The 16,116-nt window shown below is 37.1% G+C and overlaps 2 protein-coding genes across 3 annotated transcripts in view; both read right to left on the bottom strand.

Annotated features, from left to right (window-relative positions):
* LOC109215577 (pentatricopeptide repeat-containing protein At2g31400, chloroplastic) lies at positions 1,594 to 5,830 on the bottom strand. 2 transcript variants are annotated; one of them, XM_019379674.1, is made up of 4 exons: positions 3,795 to 5,830; positions 2,785 to 3,001; positions 2,050 to 2,234; positions 1,594 to 1,963 (listed from the first exon to the last, which is right to left on the bottom strand). In XM_019379674.1, the coding sequence occupies exons 1-4, from the start codon at positions 5,663 to 5,665 to the stop codon at positions 1,699 to 1,701; spliced, it is 2,538 nt and encodes an 845-aa protein (XP_019235219.1). In that variant the 5' UTR covers positions 5,666 to 5,830; the 3' UTR covers positions 1,594 to 1,698. The 2 variants fall into 2 exon arrangements, with proteins under 2 accessions (XP_019235219.1, XP_019235229.1); XM_019379684.1 differs by lacking the exon at positions 1,594 to 1,963 and having other exon boundaries at positions 2,146 to 2,234; positions 2,733 to 3,001.
* Positions 7,094 to 16,116, bottom strand: part of LOC109215570 (nodal modulator 3) — a 24,155-nt gene continuing 15,132 nt past the window's right edge. The window contains exons 11-27 of the mRNA XM_019379664.1: positions 15,596 to 15,724; positions 15,389 to 15,460; positions 15,132 to 15,227; positions 14,633 to 14,710; positions 13,742 to 13,870; positions 13,360 to 13,536; positions 12,247 to 12,447; positions 12,050 to 12,163; positions 11,713 to 11,963; positions 11,362 to 11,407; positions 11,033 to 11,281; positions 10,277 to 10,507; positions 9,872 to 9,963; positions 8,462 to 8,690; positions 7,978 to 8,334; positions 7,813 to 7,886; positions 7,094 to 7,696 (exon numbers count right to left, since the gene is read on the bottom strand). Coding sequence (XP_019235209.1) covers positions 7,594 to 7,696; positions 7,813 to 7,886; positions 7,978 to 8,334; positions 8,462 to 8,690; positions 9,872 to 9,963; positions 10,277 to 10,507; positions 11,033 to 11,281; positions 11,362 to 11,407; positions 11,713 to 11,963; positions 12,050 to 12,163; positions 12,247 to 12,447; positions 13,360 to 13,536; positions 13,742 to 13,870; positions 14,633 to 14,710; positions 15,132 to 15,227; positions 15,389 to 15,460; positions 15,596 to 15,724 — 2,628 coding nt within the window. The 3' untranslated portion in view covers positions 7,094 to 7,593. The remainder of the gene's footprint in view (positions 7,697 to 7,812; positions 7,887 to 7,977; positions 8,335 to 8,461; positions 8,691 to 9,871; positions 9,964 to 10,276; positions 10,508 to 11,032; positions 11,282 to 11,361; positions 11,408 to 11,712; positions 11,964 to 12,049; positions 12,164 to 12,246; positions 12,448 to 13,359; positions 13,537 to 13,741; positions 13,871 to 14,632; positions 14,711 to 15,131; positions 15,228 to 15,388; positions 15,461 to 15,595; positions 15,725 to 16,116) is intronic.

The following is a 16,116-nucleotide window of genomic DNA, read 5'->3' as shown; positions in this document are numbered from 1 at the left end:
GTTATTTATGTTTCGAGACTTCCGCTTTTATATTAATTGCCTCATTCTTCTTTATACTGTTAATGATGTTAAGTGTTAAATTAATTGGCTTGCCTAGCTCCTATTAGTAGGCGCCATCACGACTCCCGAGGGTGGAAAATCCGGGTCGTGACAGATATTGTTCAACTTAAAAAAGATTTTAAATGAAGATGCAGGAACTTATACTTAAAACTATCTTAATTTTTTACAAATTAAAGCACGACGTATTGCTATTAATCTCAACAAATTTGAATATCTTATTTATGTTTCCTTATCAAATTTAATATTGCATTTATGATTTTATATAAGTATATATTGCGACATTTAAATATAAACTTAAGCTACATAAAAAATAAATAAATAAATAAAAGGCAGCCCGATGCACGAAGCTCCCGCTATACGCGGGGGTCCAGAGAAGGGCCGGACCGCAAGAATTTATTATACGCAGTCTTACCTTGTATTTCTGCAAAAGATTATTTCCACGGTTCGAATCTGTGACCTCCTGATTACATGACAGCAACTTCACCATAAACTTAAGCTACATAATAGTATAAATTTGTTATGACTATAAGTTATTGTTATTTTCGAATGTAGGCATGTCGTTTTTAAATTTATTTAAAGACTTATTCTTACTCGTCCTAATGTGCTAGTAAAGTAAACTTCAATTACGTGTTTATACTTTAACTATTATATATTGGATAGAAGTCAAACAAGGAACAAATTTATATAACCTAAATATCGGAGTTTGTACATAGTTTAAATAAGAAATATTTAATAATAAAAAATTTATTAATTTTGAAATTCCAAATTATAGAAAAATAATTAAATTACAAGTTTGTCCAATACGAATTAAATTTTTAAAAGGAAAAAAAGGCGAACGACATTTCGCTAAGGGCCTTCATGCTTTTAATCTAGTATAGATATAGATTAGTTAATTCCGAGATAATTTTTACACTCAAATGGTGCGAATGATTATCCCATATAAAAGGTAGGATAACTAATTCCACAAGATATTCCGCCCCATAGATCAAATGACTCCTTAACCTATACAAGGGAAGTCTCGAGTAGATATCATCCTATGAATATGTGCGTGTTTCCAACTCAGTACTCAACTGGTAAGCACCCTTCACTGCTAACCCTGAAATTGCACCATACAAATTGTACCAGATACTCCAAAAAAGCGTAAAAACTTACCACTACCGATGTTTATACCAAAGCAATAAATATGATACATGTATATTTCATACTCAAATTTATCACTTAATCATATGTGGTGTCACTTTATTAATCTACTGCTAAGGCTAAATTGCTTTGCTCGGTGTACCTCAGCCAATATTGGTCATTTTAGATGCAAAATCTTATTCTTAGGCCATTCCCTTCTCCCAAATATTCTTTTCGAAATAACCAGCGGTCATGATTCTCTATGTTGCGCGACTCTCAAAAAATGACAATGCACCCGTGTCAGATCTTTAAAAAATGCACTACTTTTGGAGGATCCAAAAGTACACCTGAAAACATTTTTGGAGAGTCCGATCGACAATTCTCGGGCAATTTGGTCCAGTTGGAAGTTGGAAGTTGGAAGTTGAAAGTAATAGGACATTTCTCACCCAACAAAAGGAATATATAAAATTTACACTGGGATTGAAATGTCATATTCCCAGTCAAATGATACAGAAATAATTACAATGGCAATGACTGTAAATTAGAAATTTGACCAAACCTTGTCGGGCCCAAGTGACTTCTATCATTGCGAAGAACAAGTACTTCCAGTGTACCTGATTCTCTCAACCAAGCAGCTACTACAGCTCCCGTCGATATAAACCTTCCGATGTTGCACTTGGCTACCTGGAAAGGCGCACCTATGTTTGTGAGAAGGCCCTCAATCGCTCTTTTGAGGGCGCCATCACCTGTAATCTTGCTGTGCTTGCCCCAGCCAGTCAAAATGCTGCAAAGGACAGTAGAATATTTAATGTATATCACTCTTATAGTTTGTCCAACTCTGGAAAAATCTAAGAGCATAAGAGGAAATACCTCAATATCTTTGGTAGCTCATGGCCTCCATACACAATAGACCTTATACTAAGCAACCATGCGTGGACCATTGCACATGCAGCCCCTGAAGACATCAAATGCAGATCCAAGCAAGAAGTGGACCATGTGTTTTCCCACACTTCCCGACGTTTTCCTTCAAGCACAACCAGTTGAGCACCTTGTTTCTGTGAAAAAATTAAATTAGATCGGACACCAAATACCCAGAGTAAGTGGTGTAACTATTTCACCGGTAGAGAAAAAGATGATTCTATACAGTCATGACACAAGCTAGATATGATATCATTTCTGTGTGTGCTTGCTATATTATTTCAACTCCTTTTTCTTAAGGAAACTATATCTTTGGATGTGGAAAGAACCAAGTTCGCACATAACCAGTTTCAATTAGGATTCACTCTTTTCCTTGTTCTTGCTCCTTGAAGAATTTCACCGTTAAATTCAAGAAGTGCAGGGGGACACAGCAATTCAGATGTGGTTCAGTAGTTCGAAGCATGAGTTTTGGAATGATGCATTCTTTCGCAGCCATTTTCAATATTAGGAAAGGAAGGCCGTGCTGTTAAAGAAAATATCTAGAGCTATACACCACATAAGCCACAATCTCTTCATCTACGAAGAGAAATTTCACTCAACATAAAAATTAAAATAAAGTGATACAGAAATTTTACTCTATGTTTTCTGCTCTTTAATACTCCAGTTGTTATGTAGCTGCAGTTTTACCTGACCAAAATGCCACAACATGTCAGTCAAAGCATTGTAAAAGGCAGATGCAGTTGAAGAGTCCATCTGCTTCACTTCATTGAAAAGAGATAGAGCTTGTGTCCATACACCTTCCTGCTGACCCATGAGAAGTCCATGTGCCACCCCATATACTTGATTATCAAATAGGCGAAGTTCTTCGAGTAAGAGTGAAGCTTCATCAAATGAACTGCACCGGCTGCAATTATATTTAAGTCACACATCATATCCACAAATCCATTCAGCTTTATGATAAACATTTGAATCAATCAACTACATTGGGATTCCAAAAGGTTTTTAAGTAGCAATTTTTTTAGCACTCCTTGTGATATTGGAGAGAATAAACTTTGTTTGAAAAAAAAAACTTTTGGCAATAATAGAAGAGCCTGTCCATGTTCACACCCGCTGCATAATAATCTAGTTCGAAACTAGCAACCAGAAGGAAAGGCTCATTAAAACAAAATAAAATGTTACCAAAAAATCATTGAAACGTCAAATAGTGCCAGATGAAGCCAGAGTTTTTCCACCCAATGAACTGCCTTCTAAAGTTGAATTACATAAACATTTATGTGATTAAGCGCAATTAAAATGTGGGCTTTAGCGATCAAAAGTGCAATCTAGAAAAAACAAAAATAGAAATGTAATGGATGAAAATGTAACTATAAACACAATCAACAATTATTTGGATCAAAGAATGAAAAAATTGTGATTAAGCTATATATATGTTGTTGTGCCTTAAAGACAAAACCCATTGGTGAAAGCGTGCACGCCTTAGCACCTTGACGCCTTCATTAAACCGCCAATTAAGCGAGGCAAAGCACAATCTGGGTTTCACACAATCTAGTTTTCACGGAGCTTCAGGGCTTAAGCACCCTTTAAGCGAGTCTTTAACAGCACTGGATCATACTAACACTCACATAATGAAACGACGGTGCATTAAGGAAAGCACAATTCAATGTAAAGCATGGAACTAGTAAGAAAGAAAATTATACCTGCAAGCATTCAGGATTGCTGAAAATGTGACTACATTAGGCTTTATTTGTAACTCATGCATCTTATGGAAAACACCCAAAATACAGAGTAAGTCCTGTTTTTCACCATTAGTTTTCTTCCCGTTAGCTGCCTTTTGAGCAGTTAATTGCTCAAAAATCTTAATGATATTATCCTCTGCAGTGCATACCACCTTACTCTCAGGGACCGTGGGTACAATCTGTGTGACATTATCTGATCCACAATCGTTGCTTGTTGATTCACCAAAAGCATTGATTATAGAATTGTATGTAACAACATTTGGTTGTATCCCTTCCTTGGTCATTTCATTGAGCAACAATGAAGAATACTCCACGAGGCCTTTCTTACACAAGGCATCAATAAGTTTGCTATAAAAAACGACATCTGCCTTCAGACCTTGGCGCTTAAACTCCTTATAGACCTCCACCGCGTCCTGATACAAACCTCCTTTCAAATACACACTGATCAACGTGGAGTACGTCAATAAGTTAGGTGAGAGCTTTTCAGCTTTCATCTCTGCAAACAACTGCTTAACCTTGGCGTACATCCCTTGTTTTCCAAACCCATCCAGAAGAGCATTGTAAGTGACAACATCTTTCTTGATTCCCATACTCTCCATCTCCCTGCTAACACTAAGAGCCTCGTCAAACTTTCCCAAGCTAGCATATATAGCAAGTAACGTATTGTAAGAAACCCTGTCCAATGTTATGCCTGCACACTTCATCTCATTAAATAAACTCAACGCTTTGTCTAATCTCCCCGCCTTCGCACATCCACGAATCACAGTACTGTAAGTAACTTGGTTGGGCAAGATATTCTTCGCGTGCATCTCAGACATAATATCAAAAGCAACATCTACCTGCCCCCCATTGCAAGCTACGTCCAAGAACGTATTATACGTGTATATATCCTGATCAATTCCTCTATAAACCATCTCATTAAACAAGCCCCTCGCTGTTTCCCACAACCCCGCACCACTACAAACAGCAAGCAGCGAATTAAAAGTAATCCTATCCGGTTGCACCCCATTTCTCAACATTTCATCAAAAATCTCCGACGCCTTCTTAAAATCAGCACCCCCTTTCCCACAAGCATCGATTAAAGCATTGTAAGTAACTAAATTAGGCTTCAAGCCGGAATCTTTCATGGTCTTAAAGACTCCAATTGCCTCGTTACAATACCCACTCTTCGCGTAAGCACTAATCAAGGCGGAATAAGCATAAACAGTATTACCATAACCCTCATTCACAGCATTTTGAAACACTTTTTCAGCTAAATCAACTTTACCTGATCTACCAAGTATACTAATCATTGAACTAGCTAATTTACCTTGCTCATTTCGCTTCCTTTCGCGGCGAACAGCGAATTCGAAGCAACGCATAGCAGCTAACCACTCCCCTTTATTCCCCAGCTCCCTAAACAAAAACGTATAATCATCAGAACCCAATAGCTTTGACTCAAAAGTCAACAAAACCTGGTCAAAATCGGCGCCGTTTTTGCTAGCTTCTGTAAGAGCCTGCTCAGCAAATGAGGAATGGCGGCTGGTACCAGAAACCCTGGACCGGTTAAAATGCATCTTGGAAACGAATCGGGTCGAACGGCGACCCGAAAAATCTGCTGAAAAATCTGATCTTGAGGAAGAAAGGGATAAAAAGGAAGGGTTTTGGGAAGGTGGGGGATGGGTGGTGGCATGGCGAGGGTGGGTGGGTCGGTTTAAGGAGACTTTGTGGGGGTGGTTGCGGGGGTGGTGGTGGGGGTGGGGATGGGGGTGGTTCTGTTGGGGTAGGGGGTGGTTTTGATAGGGTTTAGAGGTAGTGAGAGCACAGTGGGGTGGGGGAGTGGAAGACGCCATTGAAAGATAGAGAGACCAAAAAAAGGAGCTAGGCTTTTTTAGGATGGATAGGGTTTTAGAAGATTCTAGAGAGAGAAAATAGAGAGCTGAGGGATGAGTGTTGCTGTCAGATTTTCGGACAGTGTAATCTTTCCACCTCGTTTCTCTCTCCTCTTACTCTGTTTTGTCCGCCGCTGCCGGCTGACCGTACGGCTTCTTTTCTAGCTGTTTGCTTACGTGGCATCAACTCACCACATATATGAATAATAAAATAAGGAAATATTTGCGCTTTTAGTCCCTAAAATGTCAATAAAGTGTAATATCTGTGATCCTTTGTGTATGCTTATCTTTAATAATCTAACGAATGATTAAATGTTGAACATTTAAATATCAACAACAACAACAACATACCCAATTTTATTATCATGGGATGATGTTGAACATTTAATTATCAATGTTTTATATCGAATTCATATTATTTCTCTATATTCAAGCTCAATGTAGTTCTAAAAATGGTCAAAATATCACATATTTTCTATGTAAAGGGATAAAAATTGCATTGTTCAATTAATAGAAGGTTAAAAGTTCATAGACAATTATTACCATTAATGAACAAGGGACCAAATATACAATTATCCTCAGATAAAAAAAATAATACAAGCAAAACAGGTTCGTTATCCTTGTAAATTAGTAGTGCTTTTTAAGAAACCACCTGATGGGAAACTCGGTTAATTATTTTGTTAATCACTAATAATTTTAAAAATTAGAAAGAAAAGTCAAACATTCCTCTGCGCCTTTAGTCCTTTTCAGGTTACTGCTCCACACTTAAGAAAATGGGTAACACATTAGATTTTAATTTTAATTTGTGCTTTCTTATGTTTTAAAATTAATTATTAACTACATAAAGTACTATAAGTAAAAATTCTTATAAATAGAAATTATTTTTAAATCTAAGTCAAAAAATTTGTTTAACTACCCCCATCACAATAAATACTAAAATAGTACTGAAAAGTCAAAAGTTCACATATACTCTTTTTGACCAAAAAAGAGTAATTATTTACAACATTTAACAGAGTAGAAGAAAGCAAACTTTACAGGACTCGTGACGGAAGAGATAACATAAGTATGAATATCTAATGAATACAACCAAAAATAATACTATAAATTTATTTAAGACAATTGCATTTTTTGAATTTAGTTTTAAAAAGGGAAAATAAGTTTTGTCGCAGGTTCAAGTTCCAGGTTCAAAACACCATGCATGTTTTTCGAGTTCGTCGCACGAAGCTTACCTTCCAATGTAATTTGCGAGCTTTGCACTGGAACAAGGTTAACCCAAAACGAACCTAAAGGGTAAAAATCAGACTAAAGAACCGAAAGAACATAAATCTGCGCTTTTTGTTTTGGTTTCATTTTTCCTCTCCTTCAACACACTTACAGTACACGAAAAAATAAAATAGAAGAGAACAGGGACAGTTGCTCCCTTTTTATTACCTGTTCCAATTTCCAGGAAGAGAGAAAAGCAACAAGGATTTGAATGTCGCTGTCCTAACTAGAACGAGATGAGTTTAGTAATTACAAAAGCTAAATGCGGATAGAATCACAAATATATAGTTACTGGAACTATCCCAAAATTGGCACGGTTAAATTGTCAAAATTTGCAGCACTAACAGCTAACAAGTGATCATCATCCGCCCTATCTGGCAAAAATATTTCAAATTTAGACGTAGCAACGTCCCAAAAGAATTGAACTTAAGCATTCGTAAGCTCATTGTCAGTTTCTATCGTAGTAGAGGTCGCTGTGAGGAGATCCTTATGCCAGTGAAGATTGCTTCAATCGATCAAGAAATAAGAACTATCTCTGCTCTTAGATCATATCACCTACCTAAGCATCAGAGCTATTGCGCTAAAACTCAACCTTCAAGTTCCTATAAAATGATATAAGTAAATCCTCAGTATGTTTTCTTTCTCACAATTGGTCTTTTCACATCTTTCTTAGTTGCAGCTGATACTGATGCAGACATTCCCATCATGGTTTGGTATAAATCCTTCAATCTGCAAGTAGAGTTACAAGGAAATAGACATTATTTTGTTTCATTTCCTGTGCACTAAATTGAAACTAGAAAGATAACAATAGATCAATTAGACGAGAATGGAAGTTTCCCAGATACCTTGGCATGCCAATGAAAAGCGCAATCACAGAAACTCCAACAAACAGAGGGTATACAGGAGCCGGGGCTAATTCCTGGAATCGTGGAAGACAGACGATAAAAAGAATATTAATTTCCAGTAAGTCGGCAAAGCAAAAATACATTTGACAGACAAAGTAAAAATACCTGTTTCTGGTGATTGAAATCGATTTTGTACTTGAGTGGGCCCACATGAATTTGGGTATGTTTCTCTAAATCAACCTCAATAACTTCTGATTCAAATCTGTGGGTACTTTTAGGCAGAGATGATCTCAGCTGCACAAGGTGCTTACCCTTCGGCAAGTCCTTCACCTGGAAAAAGTTTGAGAGAGGCAGTGGGAAGTTGTATTCAATCTTCAGCGGGTCAGAGGCAGACTTGATTTCCACCTGGAGATGTGAATTAAATTCTTTGATTTTATGCCCTTCAACATGGCCACTTAAAATGGTCCTCTCTGGCTGTTCAAATACTATAAAATCCAATCCCTTATAATCCTCAGCCCTAACCTGCAAATTATATGAAGTTTACACAAGCAAAATACGTCAAACAACATTAGATAAAACTTGCTACTATAATCGTATTTCTAACTATAACTTAACATGAAAGAAAAATGAAACTATTAAGTGTACCAACCTGAACGGTCATAGACTGAGGAGATGCACGCTCAATCATAGATCCACCATATGCAACTTTCTTTGCTACTTTGATCACATAAGTAGTGTCAGGTAGGAGTCCTCTCAATCGATAAAATCCTGTTGAATCTGTTACTGTCTCCTCATAAAAGCCTTTTGACTCCGCTCGAGCTTCTACTGAAACACCTTCTTTTGGTTGACCGGACAAGAGCGTAACTACTCCCATGGCACTGTAAAGAAGTCAAACCATCTGAATCCCAACATAAAATGGTGACGATATTGCAAATGACACGTCAAATTTCTTTTCTTGCTTGTAGCTGCTCAAGAAGAATTTTCAGGGGTCTAAAGCTCTCCATATGTGTACTTAAATCTTATACACCATGTCTTACATATATCAATTTAATGGCAAAGGATACTAAGCAATGGTCGAAATTATATTGAAGCTGGTCATACCTCACTTAGTTTGTCATATGATATTAGAGAAGTAGCAAAGAGTGCCCAAAACAAATTCCCTTCATCAAAGAACTACCAATAATGGTACAACTTAGACGGAAAACCATACGGTCAATTTTCAACAAGTGGAGAAGAAGAGAGGAAAACCTTATGGAAGAAAAGAAAAGCTACAAGTCAATGGTGGATGATGTGCAAATAGATTTCCTTCCCCAAGCCGTTAATAGCCAAAATCTTCTAAAGCACCCTCATGTCCTTGTAGACCACTATATCAAATATGATACATGCCAAACCTTTCCCCATTTCTCCTTTTGTTGATTTTTTCTTGTTAGTTCTTCATTTGTCCTTGGTGCTCCACTCCATAGGTGGAGATTTTAGAACATTTTAAAGGATGGACAAATTGAAAATCGGAGAAGATATGAATGACCAAATATTTACTACTATATTACAATGTCAAACAACCATTTATTAATGCTAATACTTCTCAGCGTTTATTAGGTTAATTAGGTGAGTTCATGTACACAGACGATCAAATGAAAGCAAAATACAAACTTCTCATGTCATTGCATGTCCTGCCATATATTCTTTACTAAATGTTTTTAAATTTCCTTTTTTCTCTTATTTTTAATATAAGGAATCCCCAATGGCCAGTGAGGCATGGTTTGAAACTCAGTGGATAAGGGGCCTGCTCCTCTGCCCCTCTCAGCTTAAACACAAGCCTTCTGTCTGCTACGGGGTTCGAACACGTGACATGCGCCTAACCCACACATCACGCCTTGAGCTCTTACCACTAGACCAAAGGCCTGGAGGCACAAAAACCTTCATATTTAAAGGTTATTGATTGGACGGAAGTATCCAAGTAGATTGGAACCCGCATGTTTCAAATAATCAAGACCTCACACAACTCACTAACATTAAAAGCTACCACATTTGAGCAACAGAACATTCCCTGTATATATACCTGTATGCAACGCGGGTTGCATGAAAGACAACTTCCCTTGACTCTCCAGAACCAAGTTCAATGGCCTCTGCTGGAGGGGAGAAAGCATATTCCTAGGCAAACATTAGCAATCATTCCCTCATTAGAGAAATTAATACAATTGTAATATGGATGTTGTAAACAATCAAACAGATCATGCTCCTGATAGTAATTGGGAAAAAAATCATCATTTAAGATAACCATACGAATTCACAGTTTGCTACAGGTTATAATACCATAATGACAATAATCACAGTATCATAATTAAGCAAGGAAATTATTACTCAAATGCAGACTCATCAAAACGATCATGTTAGAAGATATACCACCATCTATATTCAAAGACAATCATAGAAAAGCCTAAGTTTAGAAATAAAGAGTAACTACCTTAAGCAAAGGTCGGAGATAGAAACTCCCTGGAAACAAGTCACCAAACACGAAAATCCCACCAACACCTGTTACCGTATTGTTCCTGTAACCATCTTCTCCACTTAATGATAAGAGAACTGATGGAAAAGGCTCATTTGCATCTTCTCTAGAATATATACGCACTAAAATTTGGCCCAGTTTCTGACAAGAAAAGGAATGAGGTCCGACTTTCTTTACATGATAACCAGGCTGTAAATAAAAAAGGAAATGTTAGGCAGCTCCACTAGAAAGAGAAAAGAAAGCTTTTATTCTAATCAAGTCCACACAACCTTATTAGGCACATAAGCTCCAAGAAGGAATAGCTGACAGCTTAAGTTTGAAAATGCAATCAAGGATAACCACAACAACAAGAAAGAAAAAATTTGCTAGCAACTCTCCTGATATCCACCTGGTTCATACTGTCTTTTTTTATCAAGTAAATAAAATTTTCATTAAAGATAGGGCCAAAACAATCGCGCCCGTTTACAAGAAGTATACCAAAAAGATACTTTTAGTCTTATTTTGCCAACAATGCACATATATCAAAGACATCCATACCATCAGTACAAATGCACTGTATATCACTCAAAAACAAAAAAAAAATAACTCAAAAAGGGATGAAGAGCCTATTAAATAAGCTGAAGATGCTATCCATCTACGATTCTACGCAGCCAAAGCATTATGAAGAAACAAGAATAGCTCAGGCGGTTGGAGTGTAGTCGAGAGCATTCAAACCTTTGAAGCTTCAATGCTATAACTTATATCATCATATAGAGGCCCTGCAACAAACGAGCCATCTACCCCTGTGGTAGTTTCAAGTGCTAATTCGTCTCGCTTGAGTGGAGCACTTTGGCTGTCTCCTGCAGCAATTATTTTGACAACGACATCATCGAGAGGGGGAGAAACTGATCCTTCTATATACATCCCAAGACGACCAGCAAAAGGAGGAATTGAAGATTGGCAGCCATCTTGCGTCACGGCAACCTAGAGAAAGTGGGGAAAGGCTTCAAAACTAAGACTAGATACATTAAACTACTCTGATAAAAATTTGCAATTCCACATACATGCTGCTGTCTAGGATAAAATAATATCTTTTTTCCGCCATCATCCCTGCAACATGTAACAACAATTAGAAATGCATGAATAGCTAAATTATTTCCTCTCTTTTAAGGAATAAAATCAATCACAGGAGTTCATCAATACATGAACCTCTATTTAGGCTAGGTCATATTCTTTAAAGTTCCTCATCAAAATAAGTATTTTCTTTTTTAACAAAAAGAAGAAAACCGAGAGAGAGAGAGAGAGAGAGAGATCGGAAAGGGGAAAAAAAGAGACAGAGACAGAGAGAGAGTGCACAAAAAGAATGAAATTGAAATGACTGAGAAGCATCAATAACAGACACATAATTCACACACCTCGCATCTCGAGGAACAAAAGTAAATTTCCCCCCCGCACTAGCCCACATGGAAAATTCATAGACTGCCGCACTCGATTGATCAACTCCATTAGGCACAAGTTTTGACATTAGAGCACCAACAACAGAACCTTCACTGTCCAAAACGTCCAGTGGTATATTATCCGGCAAGCCCTCGATGCTACTAAATGAGCTTGATTCAACATGGATATGACCCTTCAAAAGATAGCTCTCCCCTTTCAAATAGATAGGCTACAAAAAACAAGAAAATAAATGAGAACATGGAGATGATACCTGAAATCATATAATAGAATAATTCAACCCCAAAAGAATCATACAGATAGGCTAGATGTGTCAATTATCACAGAGGAACTCCCAAATGAAATACATGAATTTGGAAAGCTCAGTTCATGCGCTCCTGGAGATTCTACACACACGTGTTGAGAACCCTTCTGCAATTCAAGAATCAGAAAAAGAAAATGAGCTTCTCGTGTTAGTTAAGAGATTTAACTTTTTTGAGCTAGATCAAGCCAACCTTGATGTTCAAGTTCATTCTAGAACCATCTGGTTGAGTCAGCAAACCATCCACATCATGGCTTGAGATTATGTTGACCCAGAATCCTTTTTGAACAAAATCTACCCCTTTAACATCCTCAGTGCCAACTTCTAAATTGATAAAACTCTGCTCCCAGCACCATTTATCTTCTCCTGATGATATCGGATAATTGTTTTTTACCTGAAAATGAACATAATCATCAAATGGGACACCACAATGCATTTGCCAACTAATTGAACAAAGAATAGATAGATGCAATATAGATTGTAGTTTTCAGCTAGACTACTTCTGGTTACAAGTATTTCTTTAAAAGTCCAAAAATGAATACAGTACATGCACTACTTAATGCAGAAATAGGCAAGAACTATCTCCTATTTACTCCTGCATAAGGTCTATTTCATGCCTAGGCCCTAGGCAGAGGAAAGGATCCCCTGAAATCCCTAAACAAGAGAAAGAAATGAACTTCCTTGTATATTGAATTCCACACAAAGCATTTTTTTGGAGAAAAGGAAAGCACGAAAGAAAAGGCTATGGAAAAACGCAAGTGAGAAGAAAATTTCATTCAGTATACAACCGCCCCAAACAAATTAATAATATGTATATATAAAACATCTGCCAGCTTTTTGTATGCTGCTAACACAGCAATAAAAACAAAAACATATACTCAGGCGAAAAGAAGATCAGATTGGAGAATGCATCGCTGCTGTCACAAATATAATAAAGCCAGAGAACATCTTAGAGGACTACGTAGTGAATTTCCAACCAACGCACGGGCAAAAAAACAGAGCTTAATTTAAAAATAAAAGAAAAACACAAACCTTTAATCAACAGATATAGTTTTTCTTTTTTTCTTTTTTCTTTTTTTTGCCAACGGGAAATGGGGAGGGGTTTACAAGGTGGGGAATCGAACCTTCCCCAAGAAGGTGAATATTCTGGTCGAAACCAACTAGACTACTAAGATTCCCCACAAATATAGTTAGCTAATAACAAGGGGGATAAAAAGCACTGGAAAAGACATTGGCGATGTAAATAGAACGAAATGCAAAGGGTCCTAAAACAGGATTAAAAAAAGGACGTCGATGTGGATGTTACCTCGACCCTGTATTTGCCAGGGAGAACATTTGAGAAGAAAAACTCATTACTCTCATTTGCCAAACCAATTGTCTTCTTTTCATCTTTACTTTTCCCATCCAAGCGCAGAAGAGTAAGAGAAACTGAAGAATCACATCTCTCTTTACAAACAACAGAGCCATGTATACTAACTTGTGCCTTCAGAAAGAAAAAAAGAGCGATCAACAAGAATTTAACTTCCTCTTTTTTTCGGACAAGGTGATCAACGGGCATTTTATCTGGAATTTAGATGGTCTGACTTTCTACTACCATATTCCACAACTTTGACACATCACAAAAAACTAGCATAACTCCAAAGCAGTCCTTAGTTGGATTTGAAATTCTTCTAACATAGCCCAAATACCTGATAAAATTTGATATCCAATAATGGACTCCTAACTGAGACATCAATATGAGAAGGAGAAAACAGAAGCTCTGGAGCATTCTCAAGTTTTGCTGGAATGGCAGATAAGCGATATTCACCAGGAGGAACCTGTGACAAGTTAAGATAAAACCTTAATGTGTTTCGAACAGATAATTGTGAAAAACTTGCAAGTATCATTACATCTGAGGATGATAACACAAGCATCATCGTGAAAAATTTATGTCAATCAGTTCCGAAAGGATGAGGGAATGCTAAATGGTCTCAAAGATCCAATACTGAAAGAACCTTGGAGCTTTAACACCCAAAGTCCTATTCTGCTTCGACCTTGGTATCTTGTAGATTCAAGAGGGATCTTATACAAATGGGGTTTAGTCATATCTAGTGCGACTTTTCTCAAAAACAATTTGATGGGCTTGCTCTTTGTAAAGTAAAGAGCAGGATATATACCTTTCACAAGACACTGAAGAAGCACCTTCCAACCAAACAAAAGAAAAGGGGGGAAAAAGCACCCTACCAGAACCCAAGTACTAAAAATCTTGCTCACAATCAGGACATAATGGGCACAAAAGCTTCAGAATTCTGAGAGTGTACATATAATTAAACATGATAGACAATATGAAGCAGGATGTAAAACTCAAGTTTGCTTAGACATGTCTTCGTAAACAAGCACCAATAATTGATGGTTTCTTATCGTGTACCCTCCCACACACTCGTGGAAATCAGAAAAAGTATGTTAAAAAACCTACAGATTATAACAGATATGATTCCGTTATACACTTGATTATCCTATTTCACCTAAAACAGCATCCTATAACTGCGACGGCAAGTATTCAAAAAGCAGAAAAAGTTAAAACATTCACTCTGACATACCTCAAAGCAAAAATGGCCACTCTCATCAGTAAGTTTCACTTGAGGTTTAACGTTTTGCGGGCCATGAGTCAGAGCTACCTGCATGCACATAACCATTTGCTAGAAGACTATCAAAAGAAACTGCACTTATTTTTTAATTTCTAACCATGAAATCAGAAAACTAACAACTTGAGACAGGTGTATGATATATTTTTAAGAAAGGAGATATGTGTATGACATAGATTAGTTAAATAAATTAAGAAAACTACTTTAAGCCACTAAAATATACCAACCTAACTCATTTCACATAAAATCTGCAGAATCACGAACAGTATCTCTTAAAAAGTAACTCACCACTAGTAAAGAAAAAGGTCATATCACAAAGCAATATCCAACCAGCATAACATAGTAATTTCAGATTTGAACTATATTTCATGTGCAAAACAACACTATTGAAAAACATACCACTATTCTAGGAAAGCTGCAAATTTGATGGAAGAACAGAAGAGCAACACGATACCTTCGCCTTGAATTCAGAACTAACTGTTTGCACAACACCACATACATCATATGATGCAGCTTTGATGTCAGAGATTGAAGCCATATTAGGCAATACCTAACAATATAAGGATGGAAGGGACGGAACCACCAAAAAACGAGGCGGTAAGTAACCATTTGGAATATAATGACCATATAACAAATTATTTGCACTAAAAGGAGATAGATCACTCAAATCATCATTGTAGATTTCTTAAACAACGCAGTTGATAAGCTTACCAAAAAGTCAACGAGCCGGTCAAATCTGTAGCGCATCTTCTTTGCTTCTATTGTGTATCGTTTAGACGTAACCTGGATTTTTAATTTTACCACAGACAACGTCAGGAAAGATTGATGCTAAAAACACACTGATAGTATTCACAACAACTTGCCAATCCTCCAATGTTCAGAACTTTGAAGCTAGAGCAGAGCTCCAAATAGAATTACCTGGTCAAGCTTGTAATATCCTTCTTTGTCGGTGATAGATCTTTTCTGTCCATCAACTAAAATTTCTGCACCCTCAATTCCATTACCATCTCCATCAACCACACGACCCCCCACAGAAAATCCAGTGACCTATGAAAAAAAAGAAGCAACAATATTTTGACACATTCCTTTGCTCAAGGAATTACAGGGAGAAGCTGACGCATCAACGATTCTAAAAGGACAAAGACTCGGAACATGTGATAAAATACATAGAACTTCATACAACCAATTTGCGAAGCAACAAGAGTACAGTTACCGAATAAAGCATCCACCCTCTACCTTAGGTTTTCCAAAAGAAACAATCAACGAAAAGATAGAGAAGCTTACATTATGGAGCTAGAACAAGAAAATATGCACCATCTTGATATGATAAACTAGTTTGGAGGAGTGAAAAAAACATGCAAAGATAGCTGGGTCCTTTAGCAAAGGATGTCATAAATGTCTGTGTGTGTGTGGGGTGGGGGGGGGGTGGTGTGTGTGTG

Source organism: Nicotiana attenuata, chromosome 2, assembly GCF_001879085.1.
Source record: "Nicotiana attenuata strain UT chromosome 2, NIATTr2, whole genome shotgun sequence".
NCBI lineage: Eukaryota > Viridiplantae > Streptophyta > Magnoliopsida > Solanales > Solanaceae > Nicotiana > Nicotiana attenuata.
Note: the sequence above shows the minus strand (reverse complement) of the source record. Positions and strands in the feature narration are given on the sequence as shown.

Coding starts and splice junctions, on each gene's coding strand:
- LOC109215577 (XM_019379674.1), bottom strand. CDS start 5,665: ATGGCGTCTTCCACTCCCCCACCCCACTGTGCTCTCACTACCTCTAAA. Junction 3,002..3,794: donor GCAATCCTGAATGCTTGCAG/GTATAATTTTCT, acceptor ATATAATTGCAG/CCGGTGCAGTTCATTTGATG. Junction 2,235..2,784: donor TGTTGTGGCATTTTGGTCAG/GTAAAACTGCAG, acceptor ATTTTTTCACAG/AAACAAGGTGCTCAACTGGT.